We start from the raw sequence: 25,510 nt of genomic DNA, 5'->3' as shown, positions 1-25,510 counted from the left end.
CTGCTGTTAGCCACTAGAATTTTTTGTAATCTCTTGAGCCTAGAAACCATATTAAAATATTCAGTTCGCCATTGGGAATTGTTAAAAGAGGAACAAGAAGCCCAAAATGGAGTCCTTTGTCCCCAACCTCAGCAAACCAAGACCTCATTGTCGTTTGAACCTCTCCCAGGAATGTGACATTTTAACAGTCAATCTGAAATTTCCTGATCAGCTCTGGTAAGGTAATCCACATGATAAGAACCCCGCCATCCCTTCCCCCTCAAAAAGAAGATGTAATCATCCTTTCCTTGGCTAATAATGTCCTTGCCCTAGTCTCCTTCCTATAAAAACCCTCCATTTTGAACAACTCCTAGGAGCATCCCTGTACATGCTAGGAGCCGCCCCGTTCGGAAATCGCTTCACAAAGCCAATTAGATCTTCAAATTCACTCAGTGGAATTTTGTTTTTTTGACAGACTCCTTCACGTTAGCTCATGTGACCTCCATGCTGTGTCGCCGGGCCCCAACATTCAGCCCCTTCGTGCTCATCGGCTATGACACCATGACTCTCACTTCTGCTTTGCCTCTGATAACAAATGGCAAAGCTATTTCTCACGTTAAGATATGTTTCTTTTCAATGATAGTCTGTTTATCCTCTAGTCAGTAGAGAATCTGCCTGTTTTCTTTAACACGTCTTTTTTTTTTTTTTTGTACCTTTTGACCCCCTTCACCCATTCCTCCCCACCCCCACTCTGTCTCTGGCAACCACCAATCTGTTCTCTGTATCTATGACCCTTTTTTTTTTTGGTTTTGTTTTGAACATGTCTTTTTAAATGGTTGAATCTTGATCTGGGGCAGGAAGTATAGGAAGCCCTTATTGTACAAGAAAATACAGTAGCCTCCAGAGGCCACGGGCGCCATGGCGATAGGGTGCACTCGCTCACGTGAAGGACTCCCACTGGCGAAGGGGGAACAATTTCAGCATCAAATCACGTTAGGAATGGATTAAAACTAACACACAGGTCACTTTTCTCCCACTGCCTAGACCCCTCGAACTCCTCCCTAACCTGAGGGCCTTCCTAAAACAGCCTCTATTTATAGTGTGATTTAGAGAATCTGAAAGCATTTCTCGGCCTTCTGGTGCCTGCTACTTCCTCCGCAGGCAGCCACCCCTGGAGACCCTCTGTTGGCACTCCTTCCCTACACTGGTCCAGCCCAGCAGAGACGTGTGGAGACAAACCCTGGGGACGGCCAGTGCCGCTTAAGGACTAGACCTGTGTGCCTGGTCGGCTACCCAGAGAAATTCCACTTACTTAAAAGGATAACATTGGTCCCTTGTCCCTCCCTGCCTCCAGGTCAAGTAGAGCAAGATGGGATGGAAGCTTCTCCAACCTGGATGCGAAGATCGCTGTTGAGCTAAGATCGAGTGTTGAGCTAAGTGGGTGCCTTCCCTGGAAGCTCAGCTCTAACCAAGTATGCACACCCAATAAGGCATCTGAACAACCCCCCTTTCAAGCCAGTTCCCCCTAAGGCAGGAGGAAGGGTCACTTTGTTTTCCAGTGTGGTGACAAAAGGGCAGGCCTGGAAGGGAGGGGAGACTGGGTCTTCTAGCTTTGCCTCAGGTCTTTCACAGCTGTGTGATCTTGGGCAAACCCCTCCTCCTCTCTAAGATTCTGGGTTTTGTTTTCTAAATAAGACAGTGGTGGGACAACCCCTTTGGGTCCCCTTCCTCCTTGGGAGCTTTGTACTATCATTTTGCTATTGCTCAATAAACCTTGCTTTGCTGCCCACCAAAAAGAAAAAAAAAAAAAGACAGTGGTGAATAAAAAAAAAAAAAGATGTGGAGAGCTCTGCAAATTAGAACTGTTAAGATTTTGACATAGAATGTTATTATATCTTAGCTCAATTTGTAAAAACCTCAACTGAAGAAAATATATATGTAGGATCCTTTGAAAGACATATTCCACTTACTCTTCCAGATCATTTTAGTTTTTAATCTTTGGCCAGGACAGACTTTTAAGAAAACTGAGCTTAAAATTATAAGAATTCTGGAATTATTTTGGAATTTCTTTTTGATCTAAGTGCCAATGAAATGCTTTCTTTCCTTAACTGTTAGCTTTTACCTCATAAATATGAATGAATGAATGAATGAATGAATGAATGGACAGTGATGAATGTTGTCCTGGATGACCTATTGTGTACCTCGCCAGAGCTAAAAGTTGATGATTCCGTAGTTTTCCAGGAGGAAGTTTCTGAGAAGAACTTTAGGATTGCTTTCATTACTGCCTCATTCTACAGCAGCACTGTCCAACAGAAATATATTACAAGTCTATACATACATATTATATACATATAAAATTTCTTATAATTCCACCCCAAAAAGTAAAAAGAAACAGGTATCATTAATTTTCATACTTAATCCAATAGATTAAAAATATTATTTCAACATGTCGTCGACATAAATTGAGATATTTTACCTCGTTTTCATCCCAAGTGTTTGAAATCTGCGTATTTTACACTCCTAAATACGGACTAGCCGTATTTCAATTGCTTCATAGGCACAGGAGGCCAGCGTCAATAGCAGGCAGGGCAGGCCTCGAGATCAGCTCAGGAATGCTCAAACCCAGCCAGTCTTCCTGTCTGGGGGCCTGACCCCTCCTGGGGTCCATCTCAAACTCCACAGCCACCAGCTATCTTTCTGAAAAAACAACCCTAATCCTGTCACTCCCTAGCTCAAGAGATGTCTGCTATCTCCTACCCTCCTAGGACAAAGTCTGAACACCTTGGCATGTTTTAAAAGACCCTTCACCATCCAACTCCAATTTCTCTTTTAAACTGTTCTCCTGTCTCCTCTCCTCTTGCGCGATGTGGCCGCAATGACAGAAACTGTTCTCTCACCCAACGGGCTTTTCTATCCTCCTGGCACTTTTCTGTCCCCACTTAAGAGAGCTCTTTGAAGACTCATGCGTTCGTTCGTTCAAGGAGTGCCCTAGTAAATGTCAGGCGGCGTGTGGACCCTTGCACCCAACTCAAGGGGCCACAAGGAACCTCGCTGGCCAGCTCTTAGCCCCCCACACCCCAACCACCGCCGATGTCCAACCACTGTCAGCTCCACCTGGGCTCTAGCCTTAGCCCTCATCACCCAGCTGGACGGCTCGTCCACACACCCTCCCCCCAAGCCCTGGAACGCTCATTCTTGGTTATTTCTTCACACCGTGAAGGCTCAAAAAACCGATGAGGGACGAATGACCAATCAACCCCCACTTTCTCGTGGGAGGAACTGAAGCACGGAATAAGGAGGGTTGAGGAGACCATCGCGCCCAAAGTCCTCCTGTAGAAACTAGGCTTTCCCCAAGGGCCGGGACTGCTGGGATCCCCGCCGCCGCCCCCGACCCCGCGAGGCGTTAACCTACACAAGCCCCCGACCCCCGCCCCCATCCCGTCGCCGCCAGCGTGGCCGGGAGGGACCCGCGAGCGAAAGGGGCGGGCCGAAGCGGGGCGGTGCCCGCACCCACGCGCAGGAGACCGTCGGGAGGGGGCCTCCGACCTGCGCTGCGGGGGAACGCACGTACGGGGAGCCGCGCGGAGGCGGGTGCGGCGGCTGCGCCGCTGCAACTACAAATCCCAGGGGGCGCCGAGGCGCAGAGGCGGAAGGGGTGGGCGGGGGCGGGGCGAGGCACAGGGGGAGGGGCCGGGGCTGCCCGAGGGCCACGCTCTGGCTGCAGGCGCTGTTCGCTGGAGACCATGTCGGGGGGCAGCAGCTGCAGCCAGACCCCAAGCCGGGCCATCCCCGCCACTCGACGGGTGGTGCTCGGCGACGGCGTGCAGTTGCCGCCCGGGGACTACAGCACCACCCCCGGCGGCACGCTCTTCAGCACCACCCCGGGAGGTAGGCGCGGGCTCCGGGTGCGGGCGGCGCGGAGGACTGACTGGGCAGAGCGGGAGGGGTCGGGAGCCGCCAGTTGGACGGGGCGACCGGGCTGAGGGCGCGGTGACTGGAATAAAGGCATCGGGGAGACAGCGACCGTCACGGAGGTGGCCCCCGGGAGCCAGCGGATGGCCGCTTCCCACTGCCTGCCCTCTGGATGCGTGCTCCCGAGCCCGGGCTGCACACTGCTCCATTAGTTTCCTCCTTCTGGCGGAGACAGCCGGGTACCCCTTTCCAGACAGATACGCACGCTTCCAGACTGATCACATGCCGAGGTGTGCTGCCCCTTATGGGTGCGGGGGCGTTCTGAGGGCAGAACAGCGTGGGTCACAGTGGCCTGAGAGCATGAAGAGGCCTGGCCAGGGGTTTTTAGGGGTGGGATGGGCGTTCTCTGTTGGAGTAAACGACTCTTGCAGAATCCTTTTTTCCTTCCCGACGAACCCCCAGTTTTGCATTGAGCCAGCACCCTCTGACGGAGAGTTTGGGCTGAGGGCGCTCGCCTGCACCTGTGGCACGTCGCCCATTTAGGCGTGTGGGATCTCGGCGGAGGGACCTGGGGCCGCGGGCCGCGCTGTGCAGAAAAACACGTTCTTCTGTCCGGGGGGAGGGGGAACCGTGTGACCTCCCTGAGAATGTATGAGGAAGAGGAAGCTGAGCTGGCACGGGTGGGGGCCAGCCTCGGGCTGCCCTCGGGAGCCAGGCATTCCCTCCCAGCCTGGGAGCCCCGGCGCCCAGGCGCTGATGAAACCTGCCCGCCCGTTTGCATGATGAAATCCTCGTGGCTCACCACTTCCCTACCATCCTCGCGCTGCCCTCACCCCGCTTTGCCCTTCTCCCCTCCGCCCAGACTACTAGAAAACGCCGCCGATAGTGGCGCTTCGTTGAGAGGCAGGGGTGCAGGTGGACGCGGGCGGAGCGGCAGCCTCGTCCCTTGCCAGTGTCGGGGGGCGGCCACATGCTTCTTTTCTCAGGCAGCGGTCGCTCCACCGGCAAACACTGCCAGATCCGAGGTCTCGAGCCGTTTGATGCAAAACATACAACGTTAGAACTGTTAAGGATCATAGATGTACTTGTTTCATGGAGGCCCCAAACTTGAAAACACATGGCCCTTGTCCAGCGTCACACGGTTTTCTCAGATTGGACAAGAAATAGTATCCAAGTGTAGAGGGGGAAAATGCTCTGTCTTCTATTAAAAATGAGCAAAGGAAAAGTTCCTGGACAGCCTCCTCTACCCTTGACTCAAACTCTCTTTCCCTGTTATAGGTCTTTTGTAGTCCATTTGGTGGACTTTCTCTGTGTCATGCTGTGTCTGCCAGGATCTTTCGTGACAGTTTTGGGATTCCTTCAAGTGAGGGTGTGAGTCTCTACTCGATCCTTTTAGGGTGGGCACTGAGGCAGGTCTGAAGGCTCAGGGTCTCCTTTTTGTCCCCTTTGTTGCTCGATGGGGACAGGTCAGATTGGAAGCCATGGCCAGGGTTACTGTTTATAGGGAACTCTGATCCACTCCTCACCATGGACTGGGCAATGGCTTTTTTGTTTGTTTGTTTTGTTTTGTTTTTTGGTAAACTGCAACAAATCTCCCTGCCTTTGAAGGTCTTTAGTTGGGAGAGAGGGAAAGGGGCACCTGGACCAGAGTGTAACTTTGTGTCTGAGGCCAACTGGACGAAAGCTAGCTGTGCCAGGAGCCTAAAGCCAGCTTTCTTGTCTAGAGTGTCCAGTGGGACAGGCACAGCTCACAGTCCATAACCTTCCTCCAAAGCCCAATTTCACCCTACGTCTTTGCCAAGGCAAAGAAGCTGAACCTAAAAAAAAGGTTGTTTCTGATACCCTTTTGCTCCAGCCAGCAGTGCTGTTTCTCATTCCTCAACGTACATCTGAATTACCTGGGGACCTCACTTAAATGCAGACTCTGATTCTGTAGGTTTCGGGTTTGGGCCTGAGAGTCTCCATTTCTAACCAGCTCCCAGTGATTGATCTAAGTACCACACTAAGTACTCAGGAATTAGTGGAATGTGACTTCCCTCACCTTTTCAGACCTCTGGGGTCTGGCAAAAAGTGATGCTTCTAACCAGTTTTGTGTTTTTTTTTTTTAAAGATTTTATTTATTTATTTGACAGAGAGACAGCCAGCGAGAGAGGGAACACAAGCAGGGGGAGTGGGAGAGGAAGAAGCAGGCTCCCAGCGGAGGAGCCTGACGTGGGGCTCAATCCCAGAACGCCGGGATCACGCACTGAGCCGAAGGCAGACGCTTAACGACTTAGCCACCCAGGCGCCCCTTCTAACCAGTTAAACTTACTCTTGAGGTTGGGTTTGGCATCAGCCTTCGAACCAGAGTCTGGAGAGAGTCTGTGCAGGTGTCCACACTGGCTTATTTGCAGTTGTCAGGAGCTCTCGCAGTGTCCACAGCTCACTCTTGCTGGGAATGGCACTACAGTGTTTGTCCCCAGAGGAACAAGAACAGCAGCTGATTTGAACCCTCTCCATTCCTAAGACGCCAGTTTACTTTCCAGGGTCCTTAACCTTTCACAAGCTAAACCACTGATCTGGTTAGAAGCCTGGAGAACTTTAGAGAAATTTGTTAAAAGGAGTGTTGTGTATGAATATTTGAGCCTCTGGAGTCTTAAAAATGACCAGTGACACCACAGACCAGTAGAACCTCTGAATGGGTCAGAAACCTTCCACCCCTTTCCCATCAACCTCCGTGTTCCCCATTCCGTGTTGAGTGCTTGACCCCCCAAGCCTCTAGGGTCGCTTGGCTGGTAATCATACCCAGACCCTGTACCTGGATAAGGTTAATCAGAAGCAGGCAGGTAGGGCTACAGGTGTTAATGGCACCCTGGCTTAGATAAACAGAGTCTGTGCCCAGGAAGCTTACCTTGGAACAGCTCCCAAGTCTTTGGCTATGGAACAGACAGTGCCAGGAAGAGCAGGAGGTGGGCTGGACAGGGAGGCTAGACCACGGCCAGTGTCCCAAGGCCTCAGTCATGCAGAGCAAGATGATGTCTCCCAATTGCCCAGGATCTCATTATCAAGGACAGGTTAAAAGAACTTGGACATTAAGGCAGTGAGGGAAATGTAATGGGCCCTCTTCTCACAGTGTTCTGAGCTTCCTTTTAAAGCATTTAGAACATTCCACAGTGTCCCTCATTAAAGACTTTGATGGGGGGCCCTGGTGTAGAGCACCCCAGACTCCCTCTGATGCCCATCCGCCTCCCTGCTTCTCAGGCATTCACGGCACCCTGAGCCAGAACACAGTCTGACCTCAGGGCCTTGGCTTACTACTTAGGAAGTTGGAGACACACCTGAAATAGAATTAGAAGCATCAGAGTTGTAGCCGTAGAGTGACGCGATTAGGCAGACACCCCCCACCCTCCATAACCAGTAGAACTTGTATGATTCTCACGTGAGAATGGCCTGCTCCAGGTCATCAGCCTGCTAGGCCTTCCATGCTAACAATGCACACGGAGCTGTGAGATTGTAATTGCCTCCTGAGACAGGTGGTGGTGGTGTCTTCCAGTATCCTCCAAGGTTGGCAGGGCCGGATTTGAAAGAAGAGTTTGATTTTTGCACGTATGTATTTTTTTCTGAGAGAACAAAAAAGTCCTTCATTACCAGATTTGGCAAAAGGGCAGGCTGGGTGGTACCATGGCTGTCTGTTGGTATAAAGCAGTGAGGCATTTTGTCGTATGGCTCTTTATTTGATATCCTTGCAGAGGAGCAGTGAGGATGGGGCAGCAGTATGGAGAAGAGGATTGCTTCCCGGGGCGGGGGGGAGGTTTTTAAGGAAGAATGTTCATTTGTACACCTAGATTTTACGCGTTCAAACAGACAAACAAACAAACAGAAACCCTGTCACTCTCAGGTCTCAGAGCCACGCCCAGGCTCTTCCTCCGTTATGACTCATGACAAATGAATCACGTGTATTTGTTTACATGTTTGTTCCCTGGAGTAGAGGGGAAGTTCTTTCCCAGCAGTGTTACTCATCCTATCGTGGCTTTTGAGTGCTGAGTCAGGTGTTTAGAAAGTGAAGAGTTGGGGCGCCTGGGTGGCTCAGTCGGTTAAGCATCTGCCTTCAGCTCAGGTCAGGATCCCAGGGTCCTGGGATCAAGCCCCACATTAGGCTCCCTGCTCATCAGGGTGTCTGCTTCTCCCTCCCTCCCTCTGCCTGCCGCTCCACCTGCTTGTGTGTTCTCTCTCTCTCTCTCTGTGTCAAATAGATACATAAAATCTTAAAACAAAGAAAGTGAAGAGTTGAAAAGACTCCTAGAATGACAGTATTCTCAGGGTAACCTGGCTCCTTTGCCACCGGGCCTGGTTCTGAGCTGGCTTAATGATAACATTCAAATTTTTCTTTTCTGCCCTTTCAGTTGCAGGGTGTATGTAATTGTTTACCTTCGAGTGTCCCAGGGACAGAACTAACTTTCCCTGAACTTTCTCACTTATCCCAGTATTATAGGTAACAGTATCACTAATACTGCTGTTTCAGTTACTGAGCAGGAAGTAGAAGAAAGTGGCCTTGATGCTAAACATGTCACTAGTGGGGCCAGGGCCTCAGACACTGGGGTAGATGCTCTTCGTTCACTTGTTTGCACCCAGCATCACTGACCAGGCAGGAGTAAGTCACATCGGCCCGTGACATTTGAATGATCAGGGACATGGGCAGCACAAGGTGTCTTGTAATCCAGTGTCCATGCCCCTGGAAGTTTACCAAGAGAGCTTAGATATTAGGCCTGGACTGTCACAAAACTTAGTCACTTCAGCAACAATAATTCGTTATTTCCGTCCATTTTGGGGGCTAGTTGGGCATTCTTTGGTGATCTTCCTGAGGTCACGCATCTGGCTACATACACTTGGCAGCTAGGTTGTCCTGGGCTTGAAGGTCCAAGATGGCCTTACCCACGTGTCAGGGGCATTGCTAGGGATACCTGGAAGGCTGGGCGTTCTGTCGTCTTGGTCCCATGCCATTCAGGAGTCTAACCTGAGCTTATTTATGTAACAGTTTTTAAGGCCCCCTAAGACCTAGGCTCAGAAATCATATAACATCACATGTGCGGTATTCTATCAGTCGAAGCGAGCCACAGGGCTAGCTAGCCCAGATTCTAAGAAGGGGGGAGATGACTTGCTTGGAATGAGAGAAGCCTCCTGTAGGGCAGGGATGGGAAGAGTTACGGGACCCCATTTTCAGGTAGTCTTCCGCGAAGACCAAGCCTCAAAGTGTGGTCCTTCGAGGGAACTTAACCATCCATCCTGCTGTGCGGCCAGAAAGAGCTGAGGCCGGGTATAGAAGCAGACCAGAATCACAAGCCTGTGACTTGACTGTTGGGTTAAGAACTGAGGACACCTCCCTGAAAACGCTGAGTCACAGATCCTGTGCCCCGTTTTCCAGGTCCAACGTTCAGCTCCACCGAGCAAACCATACAGGTGGCCGTGATGCCAGGCCCCTGGGCAACAACTTCCGTTTGTGTCATGCTTCCCTTGCTAACTGCTACCTAGCCTACCTCCTCTTTCCTCCTCAAGCAGCCAGGCTTTGGGAACACCCTTCAGGGGAGCCCACGCTTGCCCTGCCCAGCTGCCCCTGCCCAGCACTCCCATTTGAACATCCTTGATTTTCTGGAGTGCCGGCAGACACATGGAGTCAAGTTCTGAGCCCAGTGGTCGGAAAATGTGTAGGAGTGAGAATGCAGGAGGTGCAAGTGGGTCCAGAACGCCTTTGGTTTCCTGGTGACACGTACATCTCTTTAGAGAATGCGTGTGAGTAAACTGATTTCTGTCCCCTGCCCTTTGGAGTAAAAGGGGAAAGCAGGCCTGTATGAATTTGCTAGGGCCGCCGTAACAAAATACCACAGACTGGGGGCTTAAACAATGGAAATGTATTTTCTCACAGTTCTGGAGGCTGGACATCCAAGATCAAAGTACCGTCAGGCTTGGTTTCTCTTGAGGCCCTTCCCATTGGCTTGCAGATGGCTGGCTGTCCTCTTGCTGCCTCTTTACTGCTATCTGTGGTATCTCCCTCTCTCTTTTTTATTTTTTTTAAGATTTTATTTATGTATTTGGGGAGAGAGAGCATGCACACATGCAGACTCCCCACTGAGCACGGAGCTGGCGGGGGGGGGGGGGGGGAGCTCAATCCCACAACCCCTGAGATCATGACCTGAGCTGAAACCAAGAGTTGGACGCTTCAGCGAGCCACGCAGGTGCCCCACCCCCCCTCTCTATTTAGGACACCTGTATATTGGATCAGGGCCCCACCCTAACAGCCTCATCTTAACTTAATGACCTCTTTAAAAACCTTATCTCTAAATACACTTTCATCCACGTACTGGAGGTGGGGACTTGAGCAAATGAATTTGGATGTGGTGTGGAGGCAGTTCACACAGAAACCAGGGCCCCTCCGTTTTCCAACCACAGCTCCTGTTGCTATGTAACGGGAGGCATCGCAGATGGGCAGTCCCTGTTGCTAATGCATGTCAGGGGTAGCCTTACCCTGTCCTGCTCAGGTGCATTTTGAAGTGTTCGGGGTCAAGTGAGGGAAGGGGAGGGAGCTCGGTCAGCCCTTAGAATAATTCAGCTATTTTGTTCGGTGTGTTTCTGCAAAAGCCTTGTCCCTGCCGCTTTATTTTCAAATAAAGTGGACTGTTCCCCCACATGTCAGGGCCTCAAAGGTGAGAGGGCCCTTTGTCACTCATTGATTGCCCTCATTTGGTATTTAAGGAGCTTCATAGCATTTCTGGCCCCTGAGAAACATCCAAATCTTGGTTCTCTTTGCAAAGCCGAGAGGGCCGGAAGTGAGGAAAAGTCTCGGAGCAAGCATGCTCTGGTTCTCTGCCCACGAGTTTCTCCCCGACAAGGTGGCTCAGCTTGCGAAACAGACTGCCTGGTGTGTGGCGGGCGGGGAGGGAGAGCCCTCGTAGACCTGGTGGGTCTGCCTCCACGATGACACAGAGCTGCTGGCGAGAGCTGAATGTAAAATGATCCGGAGTATTGGGTTCACAGGCTGCTGGCTTGCGTCTGAGCACAGGCATCTGAGCCTCCCCCGAGCGTGTTGTGAAACCCTCTCCCTTTCCCTGGAATGGGAACAGCAGTTCTAGGAATTCTGTTCTTGGACTCCTGCGAGGCCTCACGTCCCCTGCTCAGGGGAAGAATGTTTCCGCCAGGGGAGGCGCAGGGGAAAGCAAGGGACAAGCTGGGCTCAATTTACAGAAGTTATGGCCAGCCCGATTTTGAACCTGAGCGTGGGTACTGTGGGAAGGTGAAGAGATCACGGCAGGCCTCTCTCAGGGAACATCCTGTCCTGGCCAAATACTCAGAAGAACGGGTAAAAGTCAGAAGACCCCTGAGGCATGGCAGCCTGGGTCTGCTTGGCTAGTTTTACATAGTCGGTGTTTCGGATTGGAGGCAATACAGGCTAGGTCTGCCCCCCCCCCCCCGGGGACAGGCTTTCTGAGCCTCAGTTTCCTGTCTGTGAGTTGAGGATACCATATCTCCCTTATGGGGAGTGGGAATGGGAGCACTGAGACCTGGCATATCAGGTCATGAGCACAGCGTCTGGCCCACAGACAGTGATTTGTCTTTACAGTACTCTTGGGAAGCGAGTTAGTACCCTCCTCTGAGAGCTGAGGAATTCAGCTGCCATTCACGGTTGAGGGGCTGGCACCCCATGCCCAGAACTTGTGCCTCCAAGCGCTGTGCTGTTTACACCACACTGACCACCTGCCAACAGCGAGAGCCCCAAAATAAATGGTAGCGTGTCAGAGCTGGAACAGACCCTGAAGATTACCTATAAAGCCTGGCACATGGTTGGTGTTTTAAAAATAGTTGGAATGAGCCTAGTACACTGCCCTTGTTTACAGGTGAGGAAAACAGACCCAAGGGGAATGTCTGCATTCTTTTTTTTTTTTTTTTAAGATTTTATTTATTTGAGAACGAGAGAGAGCACAAGCCGGGAGAGGGAGAGGGAGAGGCGGACTCCCTGCCGAGCAGGGAGCCCGACTTGACTTGCGTGGCTCCATCCCAGGACCCTGGGATCACGACCTGAGCTGAATGCAGACGCTTAACTGACTGAGCCACCCACGTGCCCCAGAATGCCTGCATTCTTTGTTTCAAGCAAACTGTTGTCACCACAAGTATGCCTTGAGAAAAAAATACCCTTCTTGTATTTGGTGCACATCTGAAGTTTTTCAAGTCCTGAATGACACTGGTTTACCAAACATGCCAAAGCTGATGTTGATTCTTGAAGCACGTTTCTGTGGGCCACTAAAGGATAGAGGGTGCCCTTACCCTCCACCCCCAGTCTCTTCAGGGTTGCTTACCCCCCTCTGATTTGTCCTAGCTCTGACCATATAATTGGTCCCTAAAATATGTCACCTGAAGCCATGCCAGTCGTAAAAGCTAGGATTTGTTCATATAATCTTAGCTTGTGTCAGCCACTGTTGTAATCCACGCCATGACCCTGTGAAATTGGCAGTTAAAGTCTAGCATGGACAGGGCCTAGCAGATAACAACAGCCCAGAGAGGTGCTGGAGGGGCAGACTCACTGCTGCACTTACCCGTCCGGCAGAGAGCCCCCGAGGCTTTCTAGGGAGAGCAGGGGGAGTCTCCCTAGCTCCAGCCAAGGCCATTTTAACTTGACTTTCTAGAAAAGGCGATTCGGACCCTATCTCCTTATTTAGGGATATGTTTGCTTAATGCCCTATGTATTAGAGTTTTGTATTAAAAAGCAAAATATGCTCAGTGTAAAAATGTTCACTCCCCCAGAGGGGACCAGACACAAAATACATCCAGTTCTGTGACTCTGTTTCACACAATATGTCGTGGACAATGTACACTTGTTCCAAATAGTAACCGTACAGTATGGAATTACAGGTCTGATCCATAATTTGACCTGTCATTTAATATAAAAAAAATCAAAGTTTTACATATATGTGTGTGTGTGTAATTATACTATCTGTCTTCTTTTGTATGGGCTTGGTTTTTGTTCCATAATAAAAGTATGTCAAAGTTACACATAGTTTGTTTATATACATACATAGTTAAATCTCAAGATTACTAACAAAGCAGTAACTTCTTGTCTCTCCACCCCCCCCCCCCACTCTTTAGAAGCAACTAACATTTTCCAGCTCTTTCTTTGGGGGATTTACCCCCATACTTCTAACTTTTTCTGGACTTAACTTGATAGATGAGGACTTATCATTTGTACACTCTCCTCTTCCCATTCCCCAATATAATTATATCACAAATTTTTTAAAAATATGCATTATTTTTATTACTGTGACCCTTGATGATCCAGGTAGTTAGTTATTGACAACTTTTTTTTTAAAGATTTTATTTATTTATTTAAGAGAGAGAATGCACACAAGTGGGGGAGAGGAGCAGAGGGAGAGGGAGAAGCAAGTTCCCCGCTGAGCAGGGAGCCTGACCTGGGGCTCGATCCCAGGACCCTGAAATCATGACCTGAGCCGAAACCAAGCGTTAGATGCTTAACTGACTGAGCCACCCAGGCGCCCCATTGTACAATTTTTTTTAAAAAGTAGTTAATAATTGCTTCATTTTAAAATGTGGTTTCAGCTCAGGTCATGATCTCATGGGTCCTGAGACTGAGCCTGCCTCGGGCTCTGCACTCATCGGGGAGTCTGCTTGAAGATTCTCTCCCTCTCCCCCAACCCCGACTCGTGTGCATGTGTGCGTGTGTGTGTGTGTGTGCTTTCTCTCTCTCTGTCTCAAATAAGTAAATCTTTATTTTTTTTAAAGATTTTATTTATTTATTCGACAGAGAGAGACAGCCAGCGAGAGAGGGAACACAAGCAGGGGGAGTGGGAGAGGAAGAAGCAGGCTCATAGCAGAGGAGCCTGATGTGGGGCTCGATCCCACAATGCCGGGATCACGCCCTGAGCCGAAGGCAGATGCTTAACCGCTGTGCCACCCAGGCGCCCCTCAAATAAGTAAATCTTTAAAATGTAGTTAGTTTTAAGGCGCCTGGCTGGCTCAGTCCATAGACCATGTGACTCTTGATCTCAGTTGTGAGTTCAAGCCCCACATTGAGTATAGAGATTACTTTTTTAAAATATGCTTAGTTTTCACTCAAATAAATCTTCCTCACCCTCCAGCACCTCTAAAATACTAAACAAAATACAGTTTTACACACAAAATCCAACTTCTGGATTTATTGGTCCATTTTTTCCCTCTGTCCGGAACAGGGTTTGGCGGCTCTGGACCTGCCATGTAGCTGCTGATATGAGATCCTCTGAAGCCCTTCTTCTTGGTCTAATTTTGGTAGAATATTCCTCCTGTAGCATTCTGAAAATGTCTCTATTCTACTTTTACTTGATTGGTATTTGGCTGGGTGTAAAACTGAAATGGATTTTCCCTTGGGATTGCGAAAGCATTGACCCACAGTCTTCAGACTTCCAGCATTGCCATTGAAAACATTTATACCATTCTTATTCCCAATCCTTGTGTGCACCTGTTATATTTTTCCCTTTCTGGAAGATTTTAGGATCTTTTTATCCAAAAGATTATGAAATTTCACATTGAATGTTAAGTTGGTATTTTTAATTCATTACACAGGACACTCAAAGGACATTTCAAGACTGATCTCTTTCAATTCCGGAAATTTTTCTTTTCTTTTTTTTTTTTTTTTTTTTTGTCTTTTTCAGTAAATTCCTTCGAGCAGTTTCTCTTTTCTCTCTTTCTTGACTTTGTTATCTGATACTAGATTGGTAATTTGTTCTTTTTTTGCCTGTTATCTTTTTTCCCTTTCTGTTCTTTAAAGTCTTCAAAAAGTTTAAAAGGTTAAAAAACAGTAGAGTCCCGTTCCTGTTTCCTTCTGTTGGTTTGTATGGATCTCTCCATAGATGTTGTAAGCTTTCCTCAGAAATGTATGAAGGCATGTGGCTAGTTATATTTGAGAGTGAGCACTGCAGAGCTGACTGGAGACCCTTTGTGAACTGTGGAGGCTGGTGGGCTCAATCTGGCGGCTAGCTGCTGTTTTTTGGTCGGAACCCTCTTCCCAGAATCAACTGCAGTCGGTCTTTATCTTGGCTCTTTATTCTGAAGCAGGGCAGGGAAGGGCGTTTGAGGCTCACCATTCAGGAGGTCAGCTTGAATTTAATCTCCCTGTCTCTCCTCCCTCCTGGAGTGAGGGGCATAGGGGATCTCTCCCCGTTGTGAGCCCCATTCCCATTTTCCATGATGCCTCTAAGTCCTGAACCTTCCTGGGATTCTCCAGAACCCGAGTTCCTATTGTAACGTCCACCCCCACCTCCCTGCATTTAGATGCTACCCTCATCCTCTCTGTTAGAACTATTCCTCCATTCACTTCCTGTATTCATACATTGTGTCTTGGGGTACCAGTTTGAGCCCCACTTGCTTCCAACTTCAGTATGTGTTTCTGTTTCTTGTTTCATCTCTTGGTGTTTACGTGGTTTTGAGAGAAGGCCGCAGGGAAAAAAAATGTCTTGGCTTTGCCATCTTGAAGCCACCCAGAGCCTCCAATGCTCTTCATGTGCTTGTTTGCAGAAGCCTAACAGAGTTGGGTCATTTTCCCTCATAGAGAAAGAGAAAGGAGGCCCTCAGCTGTAGAGTATTACATGGAAACCGCCAGGTGTGATAGCCACATACCCCAGAGGCCCACACCTGACCAACACCTCTAGCTGCTGCAGCTCACAGCCTTGCAGGGACCTTGGCATCCCCCCCCTCGGTTTCCATTTCCTGTTCCTGTATGCAGGCCAAGTCCCCAGCTCCGGGAGACTGCATTTCAGCCAAGGGTGCCTATTTTTGACAATATGAGACTGTGTGTTTTGTTGTTTGTCTCATCTGTGGGAGACAGAGGGAATTTCCAGAAGATCACTGTTCGCGAAAGCTGTGTAGTGGTGCATCCCATGAAGGGATGGAGGGAGAAAGGGTTGAAACGCTAAAGCTGTAGGAGACATTGCCACTGCCTTGATCTCCATCTCATATTCCTCACCGACCCCAGATGAGTCAGAGGGGGTTTAGGGTCCCCTCCGAGGCTTGGCGCCTTTGTCAGCCGACTTTCTGAGCACCACTGCTCAGACAACCCACAGCCTCCCTCCCCAGCTAAAATACTCTGATGGTGGGTGTCTTGGATGCCGCCTCTGCTGGCGTTTAGTTTCTGGGTTTTATTAGCTCAAATGACAATTCTTATTTTTAAGCAACTGCCCTAGGTGTAGAACAAAGGACACAGAGACTCTTTTTCTCTTTTAAATATAATTAATGATTTAGGGGCGCCTGGGTGGCTCAGTTGGTTGATCGTCTGCCTTCAGCTCAGGTCATGATCCCAGGGTCCTGGGGTCAAGCCCCACATCAGGCTCCCTGCTCAGCGGGAGCCTGCTTCTCCCTCTTCCTCTGCTGTTCCCCCTACTTACATTCTCTCCCTCTCTCTCTGTCAAATAAATAAATAAAATCTTTTTTAAAAAAGTATAATTTAAAAATTGCCTGGGGCCACTTCCCAGTATACATCCCCAGAGAATTGAAAGCAGGGTCTTGAAGATCTATTTGCATACGTGTGTTCACAACAGTATTATTCACAGTAGCCAAAAGCTAAGGAACCTAGATGTCTGTGGATAAACAACACGTGGTGTATCTATACAATGGAGTATTAGTCAGCCTTAAAAAGTAAGGAAATTTTGACACATGGTCAACAGTGTAGATGAACCTTGAGGACGTTATGCTAAGTGAAATAAGCCAGCCACAGAAAGACAAATACTATATGATCCTGCTTCTACGAGGTACCTAGAGTAGTCCAATCCATAGAGACAGAAAATAGAATGGTGGTTTCCAAGGGCTAGGGGGAAGGGAAATAGGAGTTGCTATTTCCTGGGTATAGAGTTTCAGTTTTACAAGATGAAAGCATTTTGGGCGCAATTGGTTGCACAGCACTGTGAATGTACTGAACTGTACGCTTAGGAATGGTTACAATGGTAAGTTTTAGGTTATTTGTATTTTACCACAATGTAAAAAAAAAAAAAAAATCTCTGGAGGCTAATGACTTTAAGGAGCTTCTCCAGAAGCAGCTGAGCCCCTGGTTCTTTTTTCTTTAATTTTTTAAGAGAGGAAGAGAGGTGGGGGAGGGGCAGAGGGAGAGGGAGAGAGAGAATCTTAAGCAGGCTCCATGCCCAGCTCGGAGCCCAATGTGGGGCTTGAGCTCACAACCCTGAGATCATGACCTGAACCGAAATCAAGAATCAGATGCTTAGGGGGGCACCTGGGTGGCTCTGCCGGTTGAGTGTCTGACTCTTGGTTTTGGCTCAGGTCATGATCTCGGGTCATGGGATCGAGCCCCGGGTTGGGCTCTGTGCTCAGCAGGGAGTCTGCCTGAGGATTCTTTCCCTCTGCCCCTCCCCTCACATGCACATGTGTGCCTGCTCTCTCTCTCTCTCAAATGAATAAATAAATGAAATCTAAAAAAAAAAAAAGTCAGACACTTAACCGTCTGAGCCACCCAGGTGCTCCCCCACCCCAGTTCTTTCTTGAGACCATTGACTCTCCCAGCTCTTCGGTTCCACTCTGATGGGGTCAGTTCCCTATTCTTTGGTGAACAAAGCAACAAAAAAGCAAAGCTGGAGGGAGGCAAGGACAGGGGAGATTCTTGTCGAGCCTTGAGGATTAAGAAACAGAGAAGAGTTGGGGCGCCTGGGTGGCACAGCGGTTAAGCGTCTGCCTTCGGCTCAGGGCGTGATCCTGGCGTTATGGGATCGAGCCCCACATCAGGCTCCTCCGCTGGGAGCCTGCTTCTTCCTCTCCCACTCCCCCTGCTTGTGTTCCCTCTCTCACTGGCTGTCTCTATCTCTGTCAAATAAATAAATAAAATCTTAAAAAAAAAAAAAACAGAAAGAAACAGAGAAGAGTGGTCCGTCTCTGAAGCCAGGGCATTTACCCTCGAGCAGAAGGCACTGCTGTTCTGCATTTGTAGCCCCTGGGCTCCTAGGCACTCAGCCCTTCATGTTACAGATGAAGAAACTGAGGCCCAGACGGGGGAGGAGCAGAGGGCCTTGTGCACAGGGTCACACAGCTGGTTGTTAGCAGAGCCTCCGGGGCAGCCTGGGTTCTGTCCTTTGGCAGAAGGACCCCAACCCCATGTACTCATACTCAGAGCTCAGTGTGCAAACGGGTTCCTCTCCTGGGTGCCGCTCACAGAGAGGCTGGTGTTCAGCATCTAGACGTGGGTCCCCACTGTTGGAATGTCACTCATCGTAGCCCTTAAGTGGGGAAGATACTTGAGGTTTATGGATAAGGAAGGGCATTCCTGAAGTCTTTAAATCATGGCCTCTCAACTCCAGCACTCATATTCCATCAGCAGTCTGTATTGAACCCTGTCTTCTCTTTGTATATATATTTAGTACTTGTCTTTATATCCTTTACCTTTTTAACTTAGTTTTTGTTATTTTATTTTATTCTATGTATTATTCGTAACATATATACGATTACCATATTCAATGATATCCTATCGTATATTAAAAGGAAACTTGATATCACGACTATATATGGCAAACCAGATTCACTTACCATAAATAGAAGGTAACTATAAAAAGAACTATAATGACACCAAGACAGTTTTAAATTCTAGCTGGATTCCACTGCCTGCGGAAGGCTTTGAGCCTGAGGCCTGCTGTTTGTTGAAAAGGAAGTATCAGGAGTGTGAGGGAGCGTTGGAGTCACGTTACTACTACCGTCCTGGTGCTCAGAGGTCATCCTGAGTGAACAAGGACCCAAACATGAATCACCTCTCACTAGTCACTGTTCTTTGATGAAATCAGCTGGGGCACAAGAATCCTGGGTCCCGGATTGTAGAAAACGTTCCTTCTTAAGGTGTCACTCAGGCAACCGCTCTCCCAGGGTGTGTCCTGGATGTGGTTTAAGGGTAGTGAATAGGGGCGCCTGGGTGGCGCAGTCGTTAAGCGTCTGCCTTTGGCTCAGGGCGTGATCCCGGCGTTATGGGATCGAGCCCCACATCAGGCTCCTCTGCTATGAGCCTGCTTCTTCCTCTCCCACTCCCCCTGCTTGTGTTCCCTCTCTCGCTGGCTGTCTCTATCTCTATCAAATAAATAAATAAAATCTTAAAAAAAAAAAAATAAGGGTAGTGAATAACTCCGTGAGACTCGTCCTCACCCTCGGGTGATGCTCGGGAAAGGAGAGTGAAGAGGGAGTGGGTAAAACACAGACCATGTGCGAGCCCTGAGTGCAGTGACACATGAGAGCAGGCGTCACAGGGGAGACGGGCTTAGCAGGAGAGCCTTTGGGGGGATGAGCCCATGCGTCACTCCTGTCCGCAAAGCCCAGGAGGGAAGGGTCCTCATTTTTACTAGTTTGAGGGAATCACTAAATTTCCTGTTTGCTCATCGGTGAAATGGAGTTACAGATTCTGGATAGCCCGTGAGGGTACTGTAAGGATTGAACTGAAAAATGAATAAAAAGGTACCTTCTTGGGGCGCTTGGGTGGTTCAGTTGGTTAAGGGTCTGCCTTGGGCTCAGGTCATGATCCCGGGGTCCTGGAATGAAGCCCTGCCTTCGTGCTCTCTCCTTCTCTCTCAAATAACTAAAAGACATGTACCTTCTGTAGTATTGGGTATGACTGTCCCGAGCAATAACACTGAGCACTGATGAGGTAAGTGAGTTGATGGGCTTTAAGGAGAGAGCCCAGGATGTGCTGATCTGAGGGGAGAAGGTACAGTGTGGTGGGCTGTTGGGCCTCTTCCATCAGAGCGCGCACATGATGGGGCTGGTGGTTCGGAGGCAACAGAGTAGGGCTGCAGCCAGACACCTGATTCTGCCGATTCTGCCTTTGCTCCTCCCTTTTTTATTTGGTATGGTTTTTTTTTTTTTCTTTTTTTGTTTACTGAGTAAACTCTACCCCCAAGGTGGGGCTCGAACTCACAACCCCAAGATCAAGAGCCACGTGCTCTGCCGACTGAGCCAGCCAGGCACCGCAGCCTCACCCCTTCTTGATCCGACTTTTACAGAAAAGCTTGCAGCCTCTGCGACAGCCATGCCTCAGAGAAGTGGAAAATAAGCAGGCGGGAGGTTTGAGATGGCTGTGTCACCGTCCCTGCCCCCGCCCCCTCTAGGTACCAGGATCATCTACGACCGGAAGTTCTTGATGGAGTGTCGGAACTCGCCTGTGACCAAAACACCTCCGCGGGACCTGCCCACCATTCCCGGGGTCACCAGCCCCGCCAGCGAGGAGCCCCCCACAGAGCCCAGCCAGAACCACCTGCGCCACAGCCCAGAAGATAAGCCGGCTGGTGGTGAGTGACGGGGCTGGCCAGGCTCCTCCTCGGGAAGGGAATGTCTGTCGCCGGTGGAGCGCCTTCAAAGGGGACATTTCAGGGAGGGGAATGATGGTCGCTGCCCCACCCGCTGTGGAGCCCCTCAGAGACCAGACGTGGGGTGGGGGTGGGGTAGAACTTTCAGCGGTGCTGACTTTCCCCATGAAAGGGGTCCAAGAACTCCAGGAGAGGTGATTTGGCCCCATCAGGTAATCTAGTGGGGAGCTTGTTTGAAATGAGGGGGGTCCACACAGCAGCTTTCATAAGCATGACCCTTGGTATAATTGTCGCTGAAGCATTTCCTCGTGTCTGCCACACTCGGAACACACCCATGATGTGCGTGTGCAGGACACGACTTACCAAAGATACGGTAAACTTGCCCTCTAGGAAATTACAGGTCTACAGGATCAGAGAGGTGTCCGGGCTGCCTCCTGTCAGGGTATTGATCCACTGGTGGATTCTTGATGAAGACGGATAGAAACAAGGCAACTGGTTGTTTCTGCCGGTTTGACACGGGGCGGCTAGGTCCTCCCCTGTACCTCAGCCCACCTTCCCCCTGAGTAGTCAGAGCGACCCCCCCGGGGAGGTGTGTGGGAATGCACTCTGTGTGGCAGCGTGACGAGCTCGCCAGAGCATCTCAGCTCTCCGGCTGGGGGAGGATCAAGTGTAAGGACTTGCAGACAACCTGAGTCAGATTGGAACCCCATGACCCTTCATCCGGAAGGCAGTGGACCAAGGCCAGACAGGAAGCGGCTGGGACCTCAGGCTGGGCTGGCCCTGCTGACAGCAGCAGAGTCCATCTACCCAGGGCCTGCAGGACGTGATTCATAATTACCCTGGGAATCCCACAGCCCTTGACCGGCAGCCCTTGCCTCACTTTGCAGACTCGGGGAGCAGTGGGAAGGGGGGGTATACTTGGGCACACACACAGCGGTGCGAAGGACAGCTCTAGGCAGCGTGGCCACCTGCCTTTCGTTGAAGGGTGCAGAGAAGGATGGATAGGTTCATGTGGTCAGTTCCATGGTGCTTGCCACCCACCCGCTTTTGCCCCAAGTTGAGGGTGGAGGTAGTCACACCCGACATTATGGAATCTTTACTACCTGACGGCTGTGCAAACCCCTCCCAGTTTCTGGAGCTGTGCTCACCCATAGCAAATGCAGAGTTGGCCCTGAGGGGCCCCAGGCTGACAACCCTGAACCCACAGTAATGGCCTAAGAGTTCCCATTGTGATGGTGAGGGATGGACATAATTTTTCATTTTGCTTAACAGGATATTAGTCAAAGCTCTTAGCCTTGGACCATATATTTGTATAAATATAACCAGAAGAAGTGGCCGGTTTCCCTGTGGGGGCCGGGGCGGGTATCTCAGAATATAGGACCTCAAAGCAGCCTTACCCGGGAGATCATGAATGAGGCAGCTCCATTTAAGAAAACACCTCGTGCAGCTTGAGTTACTTGGAGATTTTTGTGGAAAGAGTTAGGGTGAAGGCAGTGAGTAGCTGAGTTCCCAGAATAACTCCTTTACTGCAGAGTCAGGCTGTTCTGTGGGCAGCTGGACATAGCCTAGTAGGTTGTATTACTATCTTCTAAACCACGGTTTGGACACATGCTCAAAAAAGTTTTATGTTTAAGGAACATTCTTCTGTGAGGTTGTATTTATACCAAAGCCAAGTAACCATTCACTCTTATTAAAAACAATGAAAAGTGTAAAAAATTCAGGACTGTCACTTCTCCTGTGGGGAGACCCAGTCTCTGCTTTTCCTTTAGGATTGGGGAAGAGAGCACAGCTGGACCTTCAGGACTGTTTCCAGAAATTCCTAGTGGAGTCCTGCCCTCCCTCCATTCTCCTTGGCCCCTTCTCTTGTAGGAACAACAAAATGAAAAATAACACCTCTCCCTGGCCTCTAAAAACGTGAGCCCTATCATTCACCTGTTGCTTACCTGGCCGTCTGTCCCTTCTCTCCCCAGGTGAAGAGTCACAGTTTGAGATGGACATTTAAAGGACCAGCCACTGAATCGAGCAATGCCTCTGGGCCCCCCTGGCCCTTCTCAGGAGAAGAGTCACACCAGCCAGGCCTTTTGCGAGTCATAATCCTGGGCAGGCGTTGAGTATGGGGTCGGCCCTCCCGGCCCTCTGCTCCCTCACTCAGGGCACCTGCCCCCCCTTCCTCTTTGAGAACACCAGCGGATACCTCCATGTGCCTCCGTTCATGCAGGTGCTGCCACCCTAAGGGCAGTGACTCTCGTGAGCACACCCTGCAGCCCAGGGCCAGGATAGGACGTGGAGGAGCCCTTCTGAGTGATTATCCAGCTCTTCCGGCCCCATCCTCTGGGGGCGCACCCACCCCTCCCTTCGGTTGGTGTGCGTGGGAAAACTCCCCTCCCCCTCCTTCCCCAAGAGAGGAAATAAAAGCCGCCTTTACCCTAGGGCCAAGAGTTGGCCCCTGTCTGAGCTCTTTTCAACTCCATATGGATAACTAACACCAGCTACTATTTGTACGGTGCTTCTAAGCACTTTCCTGTACATTATCTCATTTGATTCTCACACTGAACCTAGAAGGTAAGTAGACTAAGCGTTATCTTCATTGTACCGCTCGGAAGACTGGCTCCGGGAAGTAAAACGCTCGCCAGTAAAGGACAGATGGGACTGGCTTTGAGCTGTGTGCTGCTCTGCAGCTCCTGTTGGTGGTGGTGGGTGCAGTTTCTTTCCTGGGCTCTGTCCCTCAAGCCTGTCAAGTGACCCCGTCACCTTCGTTCTGGCACGCATTCCCTGCAAGATTCCAAGGGAAAAACCTGAGCCTTGGATGACATAGAGTGTCTTTGACCTAGGCACCCTCGTATTTGTCCAGTGATCCCTTTGTGTGAGCTGTGTGGGGACACAAACATTAGACAAGTGCTCGGCCTTGAGGATTTCACTGAAACGTACGATTTGCCCAGAAGGAAAGGTAGTATAAAAGAGATCGTATAGGATTGGTTATCCGAGAATGGTCCATGCAAGTAGGGGCTTCACGGAGGTGATGCTGCAGCTGGGGTCCTGAGAAGGAGTGGGCTGAGGAGAGGCAGGGGCTTAGTATTGCCAAGGTCGAATGGTCTTGGGGAACCAGGGCGTATCAGGACAAGACATTTAGTCGCCCACTTCAGCCAGAGCCGGCAATCTGTGTGGTTGGGGACGGCTTTTATAAATGGCCATGAAAGGGCCAGATTTTTTTTCTTTTTTAAGATTTTATTTATTCATTCGACAGAGATAAAGACAGCCAGCGAGAGAGGGAACACAAGCAGGGGGAGTGGGAGAGGAAGAAGCAGGCTCATAGCGGAGGAGCCTGATGCGGGGCTCGATCCCATAACGCCGGGATCACGCCCTGAGCCGAAGGCAGACGCCCAACCGCTGTGCCACCCAGGCGCCCCAGGGGCCAGATTTCTAAGGGTCTTGAATGCCGGGCAGAGGTCCTGCTGAGAAGCGGCAGGTGTTTCTCATTACAGGATATGCTGGGGGTGGATGGCCTTTGGCCAAGAGGCATTGGCTGACCTGGACCTTATGAACTCCTAGCACTTGTCAATCTGCCGTTTACGGGGAGCAGCAGACCTTAGTGGTCAAGTCCTTTGCCTGGCCTTTTCTACAGCTGAGTCGGAGTCCCCGCCCCTCACAAGGACTGTGAAGGCAGCTGGAATCCAATGGCCTGGTGAGGGCACGCGGAAGGGCCCGGCTCTAGTGGCATGCTGGCTTCAGGCACGCCGTATACCCTTTTCATACAGATAGAAAGCGGGACTGGGGAGCGGCCGCCACCAGAGCAAAGACAACAACTAAAGCTCCAACTAGGATCGGGAGAGAGACCAATTAACCTTCCCAGTCCCTCAGCTTTCCAGTAAAAGCATCCAACCTGAGGTCTTGCTCACAAGTCTACATGATACGTCCATTCCCCTTGGTCCTACGTCTTACAGTCCAAAAAATAGGCTTCTCTGACAATAAAATCATTTACAAGTTGTACGCCTTTCCCACTGAGCACAAGTATCCTCCAGAAACCCCAGGTGTTTTTAAAGATTGATTTATTTTAGAGCAAGCATGAGCAGGGTGGTGGGTGGGGGGAGACGGAGAGGGAGAATCCTCAAGCTGACTCCCCGCTGAGCACAGAGCCTGATGGGGAAAGGGACGGGGCTGGATCCCAGGACCCTGAGATCGTGACCTGAGCCGAAACCCAGAGCCAGCTGTTTAACCGACTAAGACACCCAGGCACCCGCCTCGGGCATCATTTTAGCTGGGTGCTATGAAGCGGCGAAGATCGATGACAGAAGGCTCCCGTGGTCCAATTTAACAACCCAGTGTACTGAGTCAAAGCTTTTGTAGAGATGCCCAAGGAAGCCATCAGAGTTTGGCTTGGGAACCCAGGGACAACTGGGGGACAGCTGCCACATGCTGTGAGCCGGGGAATACGAAGAAGTGTTTTAGGCCACGGTATGTGTGCCGAAGGTATCACAGCCTGCTCAGGAGATGCGTGGTACTGCAGATAGTAGAAGGACACCTAGAAATGTCATAGAGCAATACTTACGTGGTTGTCCAGTGCGTGGCAGTTAGCAGATGCCATGGGTTAAGGGAATCTAAGAAACCTTCAGAGAGGAGGAGGGACTTTATAGGACCCCATGTAGGGTAGGAGTTGAATTTAGGAAGGGCCTTCCTGGGTCAGGAACGGCCTGAGATGCAGGGGCCAAGAGCAGTTTAGCTGGAGGAATGTTAACGCCGTTGGGTTTTCTGCGTGTGGATGAAGAGGCTGAGCCCAGACGGTGGGGTCTGCAATAGTCTCTCCTGGGAAAGGAGGCTCGATGGCACTTGGTGAGGTGGAAGAAGGAGAGACGTGTCCTGGAGGTTTCTGGTCGGGGTGGCCCAGGAGAGAGGTTGGAAGGGAATGCCGGGTTAGCAGCTGCACCAAGTAAACAGCGAGAGGGCCAGAACCAGAACCTTGGGGAATGATTCCAGGGAGCACGAGTGCAGTAGGGGCCTGATCCACCAGTGATTTTCCAGCCTCCTCGCTGCTGTTGGTACAGCTGTGGGCATCCCTCCGACTCTCAGGAAGCCAGACAAGGTCGTCTTTCTACCAGCACCCTTTGGTGAGACATTCACCGTGGAAGTGACTCAAGGAAGGGCCCAAGGCCACAGCCAACCAAGGAATCCCTTGGTCTGAAAACCAGTACTTTGGGAGGGGCAAGGTTCATTCATAGATCCGCAATGGTCTTTTCCAGCTAAATCCAGCCTCAGTGGGATTTAACAAGCCTTTGCTAAGCCTCTTATCCTGCCCAGAAGGGTGCTAGACCTTGAGGCAATACAGGAGAATG

The 25,510-nt window shown here is 50.2% G+C and overlaps 1 protein-coding gene across 1 annotated transcript; it reads left to right on the top strand.

The window, feature by feature from the left end:
- The first annotated feature begins 3,668 nt into the window (after positions 1-3,668).
- Positions 3,669-24,170, top strand: EIF4EBP1 (eukaryotic translation initiation factor 4E binding protein 1). The gene is made up of 3 exons (XM_026508346.4): positions 3,669-3,867; positions 19,986-20,165; positions 22,154-24,170. Exons 1-3 carry the CDS (start codon positions 3,723-3,725, stop codon positions 22,183-22,185), a joined length of 357 nt encoding a protein of 118 aa, XP_026364131.1. The 5' UTR covers positions 3,669-3,722; the 3' UTR covers positions 22,186-24,170.
- Positions 24,171-25,510: the final 1,340 nt, after the last annotated feature.

Source organism: Ursus arctos, unplaced genomic scaffold (assembly GCF_023065955.2).
Source record: "Ursus arctos isolate Adak ecotype North America unplaced genomic scaffold, UrsArc2.0 scaffold_27, whole genome shotgun sequence".
Taxonomy (NCBI): Eukaryota; Metazoa; Chordata; class Mammalia; order Carnivora; family Ursidae; genus Ursus; species Ursus arctos.
Note: the sequence above shows the minus strand (reverse complement) of the source record. Positions and strands in the feature narration are given on the sequence as shown.

Excerpts from the sequence above, each read along its gene's own strand:
- EIF4EBP1 (XM_026508346.4), top strand. The coding sequence starts at position 3,723 with ATGTCGGGGGGCAGCAGCTGCAGCCAGACCCCAAGCCGGGCCATCCCC. Across the intron at positions 3,868-19,985 it reads CTTCAGCACCACCCCGGGAG|GTACCAGGATCATCTACGAC; the intron begins GTAGGCGCGGGC and ends CGCCCCCTCTAG. Across the intron at positions 20,166-22,153 it reads AGAAGATAAGCCGGCTGGTG|GTGAAGAGTCACAGTTTGAG; the intron begins GTGAGTGACGGG and ends TTCTCTCCCCAG.